Source organism: Pseudoliparis swirei, chromosome 19, assembly GCF_029220125.1.
Source record: "Pseudoliparis swirei isolate HS2019 ecotype Mariana Trench chromosome 19, NWPU_hadal_v1, whole genome shotgun sequence".
NCBI classification, from domain to species: domain Eukaryota; kingdom Metazoa; phylum Chordata; class Actinopteri; order Perciformes; family Liparidae; genus Pseudoliparis; species Pseudoliparis swirei.
The window spans coordinates 43488-60154 of NC_079406.1; the positions used below are offsets into that span (position 1 = coordinate 43488).

General features: G+C 49.4%; 1 protein-coding gene across 1 annotated transcript in view; it reads left to right on the top strand.

The window, feature by feature from the left end:
- Positions 1 to 1020: 1020 nt before the first annotated feature.
- vps37d (VPS37D subunit of ESCRT-I) overlaps positions 1021 to 16667 on the top strand; it is a 33437-nt gene continuing 17790 nt past the window's right edge. The window contains exons 1-3 of the mRNA XM_056439336.1: positions 1021 to 1295; positions 6483 to 6654; positions 12459 to 12541. Of these exons, the coding sequence (XP_056295311.1) occupies positions 1173 to 1295; positions 6483 to 6654; positions 12459 to 12541 (378 nt within the window). The 5' untranslated portion in view covers positions 1021 to 1172. The remainder of the gene's footprint in view (positions 1296 to 6482; positions 6655 to 12458; positions 12542 to 16667) is intronic.

A 16667-nucleotide genomic window follows, 5' to 3' on the forward strand; every position in this document is an offset into this window, starting at 1 on the left:
GGGTCAAAGTTCAATCGACTAATTCATTGATCAACTAACTGGTTTCATCTCTAATTACTAAGTTTTAAATCTGTTTACAAAGCAAAGACACAGGAGCTAAACACATGGCTCATAATGCTCGTGGTCATAGTCTCGTTGCTGGCTGTGTTGTGTACTTTTCCATATACACCTGTATTAATACTGGACTGTTCCACATATTTAATCTGGATTACTGAAGTGTTGCAACCGGAAGTCGTCCCTGTACACATAAAACATCATTTGCGTGGATATTAGTCATTTAAATTGTCGTAATAATAATGCTTCAAAGGATGCTATGGGATAAATAATGTAATATATAAAACAAAAATATATTAAAATCCATGAAACAATGGAGCTCATGTTTTCAGTTATATTTGATGATAAAAGTGGTAATTAATTAATTAATATACACTTTTATTAATCCCCAAGGGGAAATTAGTTCTCTGCATTTAACCCATCCTTAGTTATTAAGGAGCAGTGGGCTGCGGTGAAGCGCCCAGGAAGCAACTGGGGGTTCAGTGCCTTGCTCAAGGACACTTCGACTTGCAACTAATGGGGGTTCAGTGCCTTGCTCAAGGACACTTCGACTTGCAACTAATGGGGAGAGCGGGGATCGAACCCACGACCTTGCGGCCTCTTACCCCACTGAGCTACAGCCGCCCCAGGGCCATTGTTACAAAGACTTTCATCACGTTGATCTCATTGTGCTTCCTTGCTCTATTTAAATGTATGACGACATCTTACGGTTATTTAAATTGTTCTAATTCTAATTTATTGTTTTCACGAATTAAATGTGTCTTGATATTTTCTTGCATAACAATAAACATAGCAGGATAAAATAAAATAAAAGATGTCAGCAAATAATAATAATAATAATAATATATAGAAATATGCTAAATATATCTCTTTTTGTAAGAAAGAAAAAATAGGAATTAATAGTAGTGTAACTATTAGGGTAAAGGGTTTTCAGATACTCTTGAGAGCGGGAACAAAAGTGTTTTATTTTGAAGGCGCCCACCGGAAGTGTCGCGAGACAGTCGGTTGGCGCGGCTGCATGCGCGCGGCTCGCATTCCGACGGGAGCGCGATGTGACCGCGGCGTCTCTCCTGAACCCGCGAAGCGATTCAGACGGAATACCGACTCGAATCACGGAGATGTCCACCGGGAAGGAGTCGAGCGCGTGCCCGGACGGCTACCGGGCTCTGAGCGAGAGCGAGCTGCGCGAGCTTCTCCACCGCGACGACAAAATGGACCAAATCCTCCGGCTGAATGAGAAGGTAGGAAGAGCCGAGAGGTGGCGCGTGCGTCCTGCGGTCACCCCGCGTTCCGGTCCCGGCCCTGACCCGGTAACGGCCCGGTAACGGGGTTTGACTTGCTTTCTTTTCTTTTGGCGTTTCGGTCATTTTAACGTGCGGGGGCTGCACCGCGAAACCCCGGACAAGCGCATCGATTGTCTGCGTGGCGAGCGGCTCCACGACCCCCCCCCCCGGTAACCACGAGCCCCTCGGTAACCACGAGCCCCCCGGTACCCACGAGCCCCCCCCCGGTAACCACGAGCCCCCCGGTACCACGACCCCGGTACCCACGACCCCCGGTACCACGACCCCCGGTACCACGAGCCCCGGTGCCACGCCCCCGGTACTGACCCACGAGCCCCGGTACCCACGAGCCCCGGTGCCACGACACCCCGGTGCCACGAGCCCCAGTACCACGAGCCCCGGCACCCACGAGCCCCGGTGCCACGAGCCCCAGTACCGGCACCCACGAGCCCCCAGTACCACGAGCCCCGGTACCCACGAGCCCCGGTGCCCACGAGCCCCGGTGCCACGACACCCCGGTGCACCACGAGCCCCCGGTACCACGAGCCCCGGTGCACCACGAGCCCCGGTACCACGAGCCCCGGCACCACGACAGCCCCGGTACCCACGAGCCCCCGACCACGAGCCCCGGTCCACCACGACCCCGGTACCACGAGCCCCGGTACCACGACCCCGGCACCACGAGCCCCGGTGCCACGACCCCCGTACCACGACCCCGGTACCACGAGCCCCGGTACCACGAGCCCCGGCACCACGAGCCCCGGTACCACGACCCCCGGTACCCACGACCCCGGTACCACGAGCCCCCCGGTGACCCCCCGGTACACACACACACACACACTCTGTACCACTGGCCCCTCAAACTTCTCCTTGATGAAGTTTGCCTTGGAGGGGCTCAAACAGTGTGTGTGTGTGTGTGTGTGTGTGTGTGTGTGTGTGTGTGTGTGTGTGTGTGTGTGTGTGTGTGTGTGTGTGTGTGTGTGTGTGTGTGTGTGTGTGTGTGTGTGTGTGTGTGTGTGTGTGTGTGTGTGTGTGTGTGTGTGTGTGTGTGTGTGTGTGTGTGTGTGTGTGTGTGTGTGTGTGTGTGTGTGTGTGATTAAATAACGAGTAACTTTGAGACGGGCCGTGATGCTGAGGAGGAGGCAGACTGCTCCGTGTGCTGTGACTGAAGGCTTCTCCTCCTCCTCCTCCTGCTCCTCCTCTTCCTCCCCCTCCTCCCCCCTCTTCTCCTCCTCCCCCCATCATTACACACAACACACCAGGCTGTCCTCCCTCAGACCCCCAACAACCAACACACATTTAGATATGTGACCTTTGACCTTACATTCTTTTTACTTTTTCAGACCCAGTGTGTCTATTTGATTCTTGAACTATTACAGGCTGTTTAAATAGAGCCCAGTGTTTCTATTTGAATAGAGTCCAGTGTTTCTATTTGAATAGAGTCCAGTGTTTCTATTTGAATAGAGTCCTGTGTTTCTATTTGAATAGAGCCCAGTGTTTCTATTTGAATAGAGTCCAGTGTTTCTATTTGAATAGAGTCCAGTGTTTCTATTTGAATAGAGTCCAGTGTTTCTATTTGAATAGAGTCCAGTGTTTCTATTTGAATAGAGCCCAGTGTTTCTATTTGAATAGAGCCCAGTGTTTCTATTTGAATAGAGTCCAGTGTTTCTATTTGAATAGAGCCCAGTGTTTCTATTTGAATAGAGTCCAGTGTTTCTATTTGAATAGAGCCCAGTGTTTCTATTTGAATAGAGTCCAGTGTTTCTATTTGAATAGAGTCCAGTGTTTCTATTTGAATAGAGTCCTGTGTTTCTATTTGAATAGAGCCCAGTGTTTCTATTTGAATAGAGTCCAGTGTTTCTATTTGAATAGAGTCCAGTGTTTCTATTTGAATAGAGTCCAGTGTTTCTATTTGAATAGAGTCCAGTGTTTCTATTTGAATAGAGCCCAGTGTTTCTATTTGAATAGAGCCCAGTGTTTCTATTTGAATAGAGCCCAGTGTTTCTATTTGAATAGAGTCCAGTGTTTCTATTTGAATAGAGTCCAGTGTTTCTATTTGAATAGAGTCCAGTGTTTCTATTTGAATAGAGTCCAGTGTTTCTATTTGAATAGAGTCCAGTGTTTCTATTTGAATAGAGCCCAGTGTTTCTATTTGAATAGAGTCCAGTGTTTCTATTTGAATAGAGTCCAGTGTTTCTATTTGAATAGAGTCCAGTGTTTCTATTTGAATAGAGTCCAGTGTTTCTATTTGAATAGAGTCCAGTGTTTCTATTTGAATAGAGCCCAGTGTTTCTATTTGAATAGAGTCCAGTGTTTCTATTTGAATAGAGTCCAGTGTTTCTATTTGAATAGAGTCCTTCTATTTGAATAGAGCCCAGTGTTTCTATTTGAATAGGTCCAGTGTTTCTATTTGAATAGAGCCCAGTGTTTCTATTTGAATAGAGTCCAGTGTTTCTATTTGAATAGAGTCAGTGTTTCTATTTGAATAGAGCCCAGTGTTTCTATTTGAATAGAGTCCAGTGTTTCTATTTGAATAGAGTCCAGTGTTTCTATTTGAATAGAGTCCTGTGTTTCTATTTGAATAGAGTCCAGTGTTTCTATTTGAATAGAGCCAGTGTTTCTATTTGAATAGAGCCAGTGTTTCTATTTGGAGTCCAGTGTTTCTATTTGAATAGTCCAGTGTTTCTATTTGAATAGAGTCCAGTGTTTCTATTTGAATAGAGTCAGTGTTTCTATTTGAATAGAGCCCAGTGTTTCTATTTGAATAGAGTCCAGTGTTTCTATTTGAATAGAGTCCAGTGTTTCTATTTGAATAGAGTCCAGTGTTTCTATTTGAATAGAGTCCAGTGTTTCTATTTGAATAGAGTCCAGTGTTTCTATTTGAATAGAGTCCAGTGTTTCTATTTGAATAGAGTCCAGTGTTTCTATTTGAATAGAGTCCAGTGTTTCTATTTGAATAGAGTCCAGTGTTTCTATTTGAATAGAGCCCAGTGTTTCTATTTGAATAGAGTCCAGTGTTTCTATTTGAATAGAGTCCAGTGTTTCTATTTGAATAGAGCCCAGTGTTTCTATTTGAATAGAGCCCAGTGTTTCTATTTGAATAGAGCCCAGTGTTTCAGAGGTGATACTTTAATGAACAGTGCCGGTCCAGTGTAATAATACTGCAGGCTGGAGGCAGCACTTAAAGTCCTCAAGGACTCTGCATGATGAAGACCCTCCAGGTCTTCATCATGCAGAGTATGATGAAGAGCCCCCAGGTCTTCCTCCTGTAGAGTATGATGAAGACCTGGGGCTCTTCATCATGCAGAGTGTGATGAAGAGCCCCCAGGTCTTCCTCCTGCAGAGTATGATGAAGAGCCCCCAGGTCTTCATCATGCAGAGTGTGATGAAGAGCCCCCAGGTCTTCCTCCTGCAGAGTATGATGAAGAGCCCCTAGGTCTTCATCATGCAGAGTGTGATGAAGAGCCCCCAGGTCTTCATCATGCAGAGTGTGATGAAGAGCCCCCAGGTCTTCCTCCTGCAGAGTATGATGAAGACCTAGGGGCTCTTCATCAGGCAGAGTGTGATGAAGAGCCCCCAGGTCTTCATCATGCAGAGTATGATGAAGAGCCCCTAGGTCTTCATCATGCAGAGTGTGATGAAGAGCCCCCAGGTCTTCATCATGCAGAGTGTGATGAAGAGCCCCCAGGTCTTCATCATGCAGAGTGTGATGAAGAGCCCCCAGGTCTTCATCATGCAGAGTGTGATGAAGAGCCCCCAGGTCTTCCTCCTGCAGAGTATGATGAAGAGCCCCCAGGTCTTCATCATGCAGAGTATGATGAAGAGCCCCTAGGTCTTCATCACTCTGCATGATGAAGAGCCCCCAGGTCTTCATCATGCAGAGTATGATGAAGAGCCCCTAGGTCTTCATCACGCAGAGTGTGATGAAGAGCCCCCAGGTCTTCATCACACTCTGCATGATGAAGAGCCCCCAGGTCTTCATCATGCAGAGTATGATGAAGAGCCCCTAGGTCTTCATCACGCAGAGTGTGATGAAGAGCCCCCAGGTCTTCATCATGCAGAGTGTGATGAAGAGCCCCCAGGTCTTCATCATGCAGAGTATGATGAAGAGCCCCTAGGTCTTCATCACGCAGAGTGTGATGAAGAGCCCCCAGGTCTTCATCATGCAGAGTGTGATGAAGAGCCCCCAGGTCTTCATCATGCAGAGTGTGATGAAGAGCCCCCAGGTCTTCTTCATACTCTGCATGATGAAGAGCCCCCAGGTCTTCATCATGCAGAGTATGAAGAAGAGCCCCTAGGTCTTCATCACACTCTGCATGATGAAGAGCCCCCAGGTCTTCATCATGCAGAGTATGATGAAGAGCCCCCAGGTCTTCATCATGCAGAGTGTGATGAAGAGCCCCCAGGTCTTCTTCATACTCTTTGCTCTCGGTTTTATTCTGATAAACTTTGATTCTGACTTCTTATAAAAAGTCTGTTTGGAAGCCAAAAATAATTCAGTTTTCAAAAGCGCGACGGAAGCTGAAGCTGACGTGAGATCAGATCTACACTGCTCAGGAAGTTTCACACAACTACACAATATTACACACAATACTACACACAACTACACAATAATACACACAACTACGACAACTGGGACTTTCTGGATCTGCACAATGTTTTTTGACAAACATGCTGGCACAATCCGCCTGTTGCCATGGCGACCGTCCCCACGCAGGACACCGCGGGGGGGCGTGTCCTCTTCATCGTGGAGACAACCCGGGGTCTCTCCTGCACGACTACACACACACGGCGCCTCGGCCTATCAGAAGACAGGACCAGTGAAACCCGCTGAATGCGCACAACGCGACGCCCTTATATTCCTTGCTTTGAGGGAAACGGAACAGCCCACACGTCTCAGCTGGGAAACTGTGAAAGTGCTGCATATATTTAGGGATCAACTCTAGTCTCCAGTCAACAAGTGTAGAGAAACAAGCGTTGTCTCATCTCTTAACTTTCCGTAGAAAAGTGCATGAAGACACATTTATTCCCACAGAGTTAACGTGTATCCTTCAAAATAAAAGCCTAATCCCCGTGCCCGAGAGGGATCTCTCACATCCTGTCGATAATGACACAGCTGACCCCTGACCTGTTGACTGTCCTCAGCTCCAGCAGCTCCGGGTGGAGCGGGAGGCGCTGCAGACCTCCAACCGGAGGCTGGCGGAGCACAGCCTGGCCCGGAGGCCCCGCCTCTGCAGCGGCAAGCTGCAACTGGCGGTGAAATACCGGGAGCTGTCCAACCTGGCAACCACGTGCCGGGAGAAACAGAGCCAGCTCGGTGAGTTTGACCAAAGAGACAGGGGGGGGGGGCTGGTTTCATTGGGACGCCAGTCAAGAGGAGAGATGACACGGCAACGCCTGGGACTGAAATACAGACTGCTGTTAGGACTCCTGTTCTAACTGCTGTTGTGACTACAGGGTTTTTCCTGCATAGAGAAAATTTGGGCGCGCGCCTACGCCGTTTTCCCGAGCGCCTATGACAAATCCCGAGCGCCTAAGGCAAAAAAAAGTTAATCACGTGCATGTCAGCGAATATGTTCTCAATAGTATGTTTCAAGGAGGCTACAGCCCAACCCTCGTTCTGTTTTGATTCATAGTAATCGAGTTGATAAGCGTGTCTTGTCTGATCAATACGCAACTGTGAGGTGAATGGACAGAGCGGCCAGCTGCTGATCACTCAACAGCCCGACCTGCACCAATACACCTGGACTATTGTCAATAGGGATGCACCGATCTGATCGGCGCCGATCCATATCGGCTGATATTCCCATTATCGGTTTTGATCGGCGTTCTCAAAACGGCGTTCTCAAAACGGCCGATCAGATGACATAAAATCTGCGAGAACTATCAGAGAGGTTTCAATCGCGGCGCACCTCAACGGAGTAAATGCGCCCTGCGAGTGCCGGCAGAGTGAGCGGTCCACGAGGGGATCCTCACCACCGAGCGGCGTCCCCGTCCCCCGAGTTGAATCTCTGGGTCGACTCAGCCGACTCTCACATGTCTGCCCCTAGAGACGGATGCTCACGGTAAACGCATTCCATCAGGAGCGCGCGAGGGTTTTGATAACGTTAGCGGAAGGATTTATGTGACAACATCCGGTTTTGCAAAGTTAGCGGAAAGAAACACGTGAAAAAACATCCGTTTTTCAAAATAGGATGTCGACAAATCATACACGAACATATAAAAGTAAACAATGAACTGATTTTGTATCTTTAGAGATCGTTTCTGAGATTTAGCTTAAATTATGCTAACATTAAAACAGTTTTACTGGACCAAGGAAGAGTTGATCAAAATAAGTCAGACTTTTGTATTGTAACGTCTCGGACGTTATGGACTGATGACACGGAGACGGGACGACGTTATGACTCCTTCTTTATTGTGCATCCACCGACAGCGTGCTTCTCTCAGCTCAGCAGCTCCAACGTCAACAACCACAGTTTTCGTCAACCAACCTTAACTTCCCTTTTTCCAACAGGTTAACCCCGCCTCCCCTCTACTCCGCCAATCACAGGCCCGCCCCCTCGACCAGCATGCACGGTGCCACACTGATTGACAGCCACTTCACAGGGTCGCTACAGTATGTTAAACAAAGTCCTGTAAATAGATTTCCCCAAGAGTTCCAGGAAATGAATAATGCAGATGTGTTCCATACATATCTGAAATCCCCTACAATAGCAATCAAACTATTTTAATGTATCAATTAGGACATTTTTCAAAGTAAAAGTCCTAAATGTTTAAAGAAATCTGTAATTTCTTTCATGTTTGAGGTGCTTTATATATATATTTTCTCATAGTCTTAGGCAATAATGCTACACAATAAATAGAATGCTTCAATCAACACCGTGATCGGTATTATCGGATCGGCAGATACTGATTTCAGTGATCGGCACCCAAAAACCTGATCGGTGCATCTCTAATTGTCAATCTATTAGCCTATCTATTTTATCAAAATGATTTCCTCAAGCATTGCCTCCATTATTTATGGTAAAAAAAGCAAAAAAAATACATAGATGCCTGCTAATTACGGTGCGACAGCAATAGAGACCGTGCGCGCGCAGCGCGCTAACATTTTTTTTTGGGGAGCACCGAAGACCCATTTTGACCCAGGAAAAACCCTGGACTTGTTATAACTTCTGTTGTGACTGTTGTTATAACTCCACTGAGGAGAGGCTGCCAGACTCTCAGCTGCCTGATGGGAGTTCAGTGGAATGTTGAACTTCCTGTCGGTGTGAGAGCTGCTCAGACGCTGTCCCCCTCCCCAACATGGCCGGATGGGTGGGGCCTCCTCCTGCACAGCATCTGATTCTCATCTACAGCCACAAGGGAGGAGAAGAGGGGAAGATGAAAGAAGGAGCAGCAGAGACATCAGGGTGTGTTAGAGTAGAGACATCAGGGTGTAGAGACATCATGGTGTAGAGACATCAGGGTGTAGAGACATCATGGTGTAGAGACATCAGGGTGTAGAGACATCAGGGTGTTAGAGTAGAGACATCATGGTGTAGAGACATCAGGGTGTAGAGACATCAGGGTGTTAGAGTAGAGACATCATGGTGTAGAGACATCAGGGTGTTAGAGTAGAGACATCAGGGTGTAGAGACATCAGAGTGTTAGAGTAGAGACATCAGGGTGTAGAGACATCAGGGTGTTAGAGTAGAGACATCAGGGTGTAGAGACATCAGAGTGTTAGAGTAGAGACATCAGGGTGTAGAGACATCAGAGTGTTAGAGTAGAGACATCAGGGTGTTAGAGTAGAGACATCATGGTGTAGAGACATCAGGGTGTTAGAGTAGAGACATCAGGGTGTTAGAGTAGAGACATGGTGTAGAGACATCAGAGTGTTATAGTAGAGACATGGTGTAGAGACATCAGAGTGTTATAGTAGAGACATCAGGGTGTAGAGACATCAGAGTGTTAGAGTAGAGACATCAGGGTGTAGAGACATCAGGGTGTTAGAGTAGAGACATCAGGGTGTTAGAGTAGAGACATCATGGTGTAGAGACATCAGAGTGTTAGAGTAGAGACATCAGGGTGTTAGAGTAGAGACATCATGGTGTAGAGACATCAGAGTGTTAGAGTAGAGACATCAGGGTGTAGAGACATCAGGGTGTTAGAGTAGAGACATCATGGTGTAGAGACATCAGAGTGTTAGAGTAGAGACATCAGGGTGTTAGAGTAGAGACATCATGGTGTAGAGACATCAGGGTGTTAGAGTAGAGACATCAGGGTGTAGAGACATCAGAGTGTTAGAGTAGAGACATCAGGGTGTTAGAGTAGAGACATCATGGTGTAGAGACATCAGAGTGTTAGAGTAGAGACATCAGGGTGTTAGAGTAGAGACATCAGGGTGTTAGAGTAGAGACATCAGAGTGTTAGAGTAGAGACATCAGGGTGTAGAGACATCAGGGTGGTAGAGTAGAGACATCAGAGTGTTAGAGTAGAGACATCATGGTGTAGAGACATCAGAGTGTTAGAGTAGAGACATCAGGGTGTAGAGACATCAGGGTGTTAGAGTAGAGACATCAGGGTGTTAGAGTAGAGACATCAGGGTGTAGAGACATCAGAGTGTTAGAGTAGAGACATCAGGGTGTTAGAGTAGAGACATCAGGGTGTAGAGACATCAGAGTGTTAGAGTAGAGACATCAGGGTGTAGAGACATCAGAGTGTTAGAGTAGAGACATCAGAGTGTTAGAGTAGAGACATCAGGGTGTTAGAGTAGAGACATCAGGGTGTAGAGACATCATGAAATAGATGAGGTACAAAGTCAGCGCGATGTCTATAGAGCGGCACGATGTCTATAGAGCAGCACGATGTCTAAAGAGCAGCACGATGTCTATAGAGCGACACGATGTCTATAGAGCAGCACAATGTCTATAGAGCGGCACAATGTCTCATAGAGCGACACGATGTCTATAGAGCAGCACGATGTCTATAGAGCGGCACAATGTCTATAGAGTAGCACGGTGTCTATAGAGCGGCACGATGTCTCATAGAGCAGCACAATGTCTCATAGAGCAACATGATGTATCATAGAGCAACATGATGTCTATAGAGCAGCACAATGTCTCATAGAGCAACATGATGTCTATATAGAGCAGCATGATGTCTCTCATAGAGCAACATCATGTCTCTATAGAGCAGCACAATGTCTCATAGAGCAGCACATTGTCTCATAGAGCAACATGATGTCTCTATAGAGCAACATGATGTCTCATAGAGCAACATGATGTATCATAGAGCAACATGATGTCTCTATAGAGCAGCACGATGTATATATAGAGCAGCACGATGTCTCATAGAGCAACATGATATCTCTATAGAGCAGCACAATGTCTCTATAGAGCAGCACAATGTCTCTCATAGAGCAGCACGATGTCTATATAGAGCAGCACAATGTCTCATAGAGCAGCACGTTGTCTATAGAGCAGCACGATGTCTCATAGAGCAGCACAATGTCTCATAGAGCAACATGATATCTCTATAGAGCAGCACAATGTCTCATAGAGCAGCACGATGTCTAATAGAGCAGCACAATGTCTCATAGAGCAGCACAATGTCTCATAGAGCAGCACGATGTCTCATAGAGCAACACGATGTCTCTATAGAGCAGCACCATGTCTCTATAGAGCAGCACGATGTCTCTCATAGAGCAGCACGATGTCTATATAGAGCAGCACGATGTCTCATAGAGCAGCACAATGTCTCATAGAGCAGCACGATGTCTCATAGAGCAGCACGATGTCTCATAGAGCAACATGATGTCTCTATAGAGCAACATGATGTCTCTATAGAGCAACATGATGTCTCTATAGAGCAGCACGATGTCTCTATAGAGCAGCACAATGTCTCACAGAGCAACATGATGTATCTATAGAGCAGCACGATGTCTCTATAGAGCAACATGATGTATCATAGAGCAACATGATGTCTCTATAGAGCAGCACAATATCTCTATAGAGCAACATGATGTCTCTACAGAGCAGCACAATGTCTCTATAGAGCAACATGGTGTATCATAGAGCAGCACGATGTCTCTATAGAGCAGCACGAGGTCTATAGAGCAACATGATGTCTCTACAGAGCAGCACAATGTCTCTATAGAGCAACATGGTGTATCATAGAGCAGCACGATGTCTCTATAGAGCAGCACGATGTCTCTATAGAGCAGCACGATGTCTCATAGAGCAGCACAATCTTTCTTGTGTAAACAGGTCACATGTTGACAGCTTCACATTCTGGGACAGCGGCGTGTATTTAAAACATCCGCATGTGTGTCACGACTTTTAAACATCAGCTCCTCTCCTCCCACCAGTAGCTCCTCCCCTCCCACCAGTAGCCCCTCCCACCAGCCCCAGTTGGTCTGCCGGTGTGTTCCCGTCTCTCTGCTGTGGGCGCGGCCCTCAAACAAGACGAGGAGCTCTCTGTTTCCTCCCGAGATGAACAGCTGCAGAAGTTCACTGACCTGGTCTGATCCGTGGGGGGGGGGGGGCGCAGCTCCGCGCTGCACTTGTGATATTATTATTCTACATCTTCATCACGCAGACTATCTGATGACAGGCGATGGTGAGTTAGTTTAGTTATATAAGGAAATGAGTCTCCTGGAACCCTGTGGGGGAACAGGAAGTACAGAGAGAGACAACAATAATAACAGGAAGTAGATACGACTAAAAGAAGAACATACAAGAGCAAGTTCATCAGATTGTCACCATTTGAAATGAAGCAGAGAGGTAGAGCAGCTCCTGTTGGTTCAGGCTGCTCTACCTGACCCTCAACATGAGGTCACTGGTACGCTCTGGGGTCGTGAGGAGCTTCTCACGGCGTCCTCAGGAAGTGAAAACAACACCTGAGCTGCAGCCTTCGTGGTTTCTGTGCCTTCCCGTCCTCGATTCACTTCAGTTCTAAAGCCTCATGAGAGATGATGCCATCGTCCACAATCCGGCTCCAGGTGACGGGACGCGACAGGAAGGAATGTCGTGTCCCGTCGGCCCCTCCTCCATGTCCAGGACGTGAGGTCATGAGGTCACATGACGACGTGTCTGAGCGGAGGAACATTACGGAATGCTTCAGCTGTTTCTCGTGTTTCAGGAGCTGGAGTCCAGCAGCAGAACCTGCAGACGGCTCAGAACCTCCTGCAGGAGGAGGTGGACACTGCTGAGGAGCGTTCAGAGGTAAGACACACACATGACCTCCATCACATGACCTCCATCACATGACCTCCACTCACATGACCTCCATCACATGACCTCCACACGCGCACCTCCACTCGCAGCCTCCATGACGCAGCCTCCACTAACATGACCTCCACTCACATGACCTCCATCACATGACCTCCACCGCGACCTCCTCACATGACCTCCACTCACATGACCTCCACGCATGACCTCCCTCCATGACCTCCACCGCGCAGCCTCCACACATGACCTCCACGCATGACCTCCACTAACATGACCTCCACGCATGACCTCCACACGCAGCCTCCACTCACATGACCTCCACGCAGCCTCCACACATGACCTCCACTCACATGACCTCCACACATGACCTCCACACCAGCCTCCACGACCTCCACTCACATGACCTCCATCACGCAGACCTCCACCAGACCTCCACTCACATGACCTCCACACACATGACCTCCACTCACGGCCTCCACCATGACCTCCACCACATGACCTCCACTCGCATGACTCCACTAACATGACCTCCACACACTGACCTCCACTCACATGACCTCCACTCACGACCTCCACACAGCCTCCACTCACGACCTCCACTCTCACCTCCACGCAGCCTCCACTCACATGACCTCCACTCACATGACCTCCATCACATGACCTCCACTCACATGACCTCCACTCACATGACCTCCACTCACATGACCTCCACTCACATGACCTCCACTCACATGACCTCCACACATGACCTCCACTCACATGACCTCCACTCACATGACCTCCACACATGACCTCCACTCACATGACCTCCACTCACATGACCTCCACTCACATGACCTCCACTCACATGACCTCCACACGCATGACCTCCACTCACATGACCTCCACTCACATGACCTCCACACACATGACCTCCACACGCATGACCTCCACTCACATGACCTCCACTCACATGACCTCCACACACATGACCTCCACCACATGACCTCCACGCAGCCTCCACACGCATGACCTCCACACATGACCTCCACACATGACCTCCACCACATGACCTCCACTCACATGACCTCCACTCATGACCTCCACTCACATGTCCTCCACCACATGACCTCCACTCACATGACCTCCACTCACAGCCTCCACCACACAGCCTCCACTCACACCCAGCCTCCACACATGACCTCCACTCACATGACCTCCACTCACATGACCTCCACCACATGACCTCCACCACATGACCTCCACCACAGCCTCCACTCACATGACCTCCACCCGCAGCCTCCATCACATGACCTCCATCACATGACCTCCCCACATGACCTCCACTCACATGACCTCCATCACATGACCTCCACTCACATGACCTCCACTCACATGACCTCCACTCACATGACCTCCATCACATGACCTCCACACGCATGACCTCCACTCACATGACCTCCATCACATGACCTCCACTCACATGACCTCCACACACATGACCTCCATCACATGACCTCCACTCACATGACCTCCACACGCATGACCTCCACTCACATGACCTCCATCACATGACCTCCACTCACATGACCTCCACACATGACCTCCACTCACATGACCTCCACACACATGACCTCCACTCACATGACCTCCACACGCATGACCTCCACTCACATGACCTCCATCACATGACCTCCACTCACATGACCTCCATCACATGACCTCCACACACATGACCTCCATCACATGACCTCCACACACATGACCTCCACCCAGCCTCCACACCATGACCTCCACTCACATGACCTCCACCACATGACCTCCACTCCACGCAGCCTCCACACACATGACCTCCACACGCATGACCTCCATCACATGACCTCCACACGCAGCCTCCATCACATGACCTCCATCACATGACCTCCACACACATGACCTCCATCACATGACCTCCACACGCATGACCTCCACTCACATGACCTCCACTCACATGACCTCCACTCACATGACCTCCATCACATGACCTCCACACACATGACCTCCACACGCAGCCTCCACTCACATGACCTCCACACGCAGCCTCCACTCACATGACCTCCACACGCATGACCTCCACTCACATGGCCTCCACACGCATGACCTCCACTCACATGACCTCCATCACATGACCTCCATCACATGACCTCCATCACATGACCTCCACACACATGACCTCCACACACATGACCTCCACTCACATGACCTCCATCACATGACCTCCACTCGCATGACCTCCACACGCATGACCTCCACTCACATGACCTCCATCACATGACCTCCACTCACATGACCTCCACTCACATGACCTCCACTCACGCAGCCTCCACTCCATGCCTCCACTCACATGACCTCCATCACATGACCTCCATCACACATGACCTCCACTCACGACCTCCATCCACATGACCTCCACTCACATGACCTCCATCACATTACCTCCACATCCATCACATGACCTCCATCACATGACCTCCACACACATGACCTCCACTCACATGACCTCCATCACGCAGCCTCCACCACATGACCTCCACACGCAGCCTCCACACCGACCTCCACCCAGACCTCCATCACATGACCTCCACACCATGACCTCCATCACATGACCTCCACCGCAGCCTCCATCCGCATGACCTCCACCGCGCAGCCTCCACTCACATGACCTCCATCACATGACCTCCACTCACATGACCTCCATCACATGACCTCCATCACGACCTCCACCACGACCTCCACTCATGACCTCCATCACACATGACTCCACTCACATGACCTCCACCACGACCTCCATCACGCAGACCTCCACCACCCATGACCTCCACACGCATGACCTCCATCACATGACCTCCATCACATGACCTCCACACACATGACCTCCACACGCATGACCTCCATCACATGACCTCCACACGCAGCCTCCATCACATGACCTCCATCACATGACCTCCACGCAAGCTGACCTCCACTCACATGACCTCCATCACATGACCTCCATCACGCACCTCCACATGACCTCCACCACATGACCTCCACACAGCCTCCACACGACCTCCACCACATGACCTCCATCACGCAGCCTCCACGCATGACCTCCATCACATGACCTCCACACGCATGACCTCCACTCACATGACCTCCATCACATGACCTCCACTCACATGACCTCCACTCAAATGACCTCCATCACGCAGCCTCCACGCAGCCTCCACTCACGCATGACCTCCACACATCTCCACCACATGACCTCCACACGCATGACCTCCATCACATGACCTCCACTCACATGACCTCCATCACATGACCTCCACACGCATGACCTCCATCACATGACCTCCACACGCATGACCTCCACTCACATGACCTCCATCACATGACCTCCACACAGCCTCCACACATGACCTCCATCACATGACCTCCACATGACCTCCACACATGACCTCCACCGCAGCCTCCACTCATGACCTCCATTACATGACCTCCACTCACATGACCTCCATCACATGACCTCCACACGCATGACCTCCACTCACATGACCTCCATCACATGACCTCCACTCACATGACCTCCACTCACATGACCTCCATCACATGACCTCCACACGCATGACCTCCACTCACATGACCTCCATCACATGACCTCCACTCACATGACCTCCACTCACATGACCTCCATCACATGACCTCCACACGCATGACCTCCACTCACATGACCTCCATCACATGACCTCCACACGCATGACCTCCACACACATGACCTCCACACGCATGACCTCCATCACATGACCTCCACACGCATGACCTCCACTCACATGACCTCCACTCACATGACCTCCACTCACATGACCTCCACACACATGACCTCCACTCACATGACCTCCACACGCATGACCTCCACTCACATGACCTCCACACGCATGACCTCCACTCACATGACCTCCACTCACATGACCTCCACTCACATGACCTCCACACGCATGACCTCCACACGCATGACCTCCACACGCATGACCTCCATCACATGACCTCCACGCATGACCTCCACTCACATGACCTCCACTCACATGACCTCCACACGCAGCCTCCATCACGCGACCTCCACCAC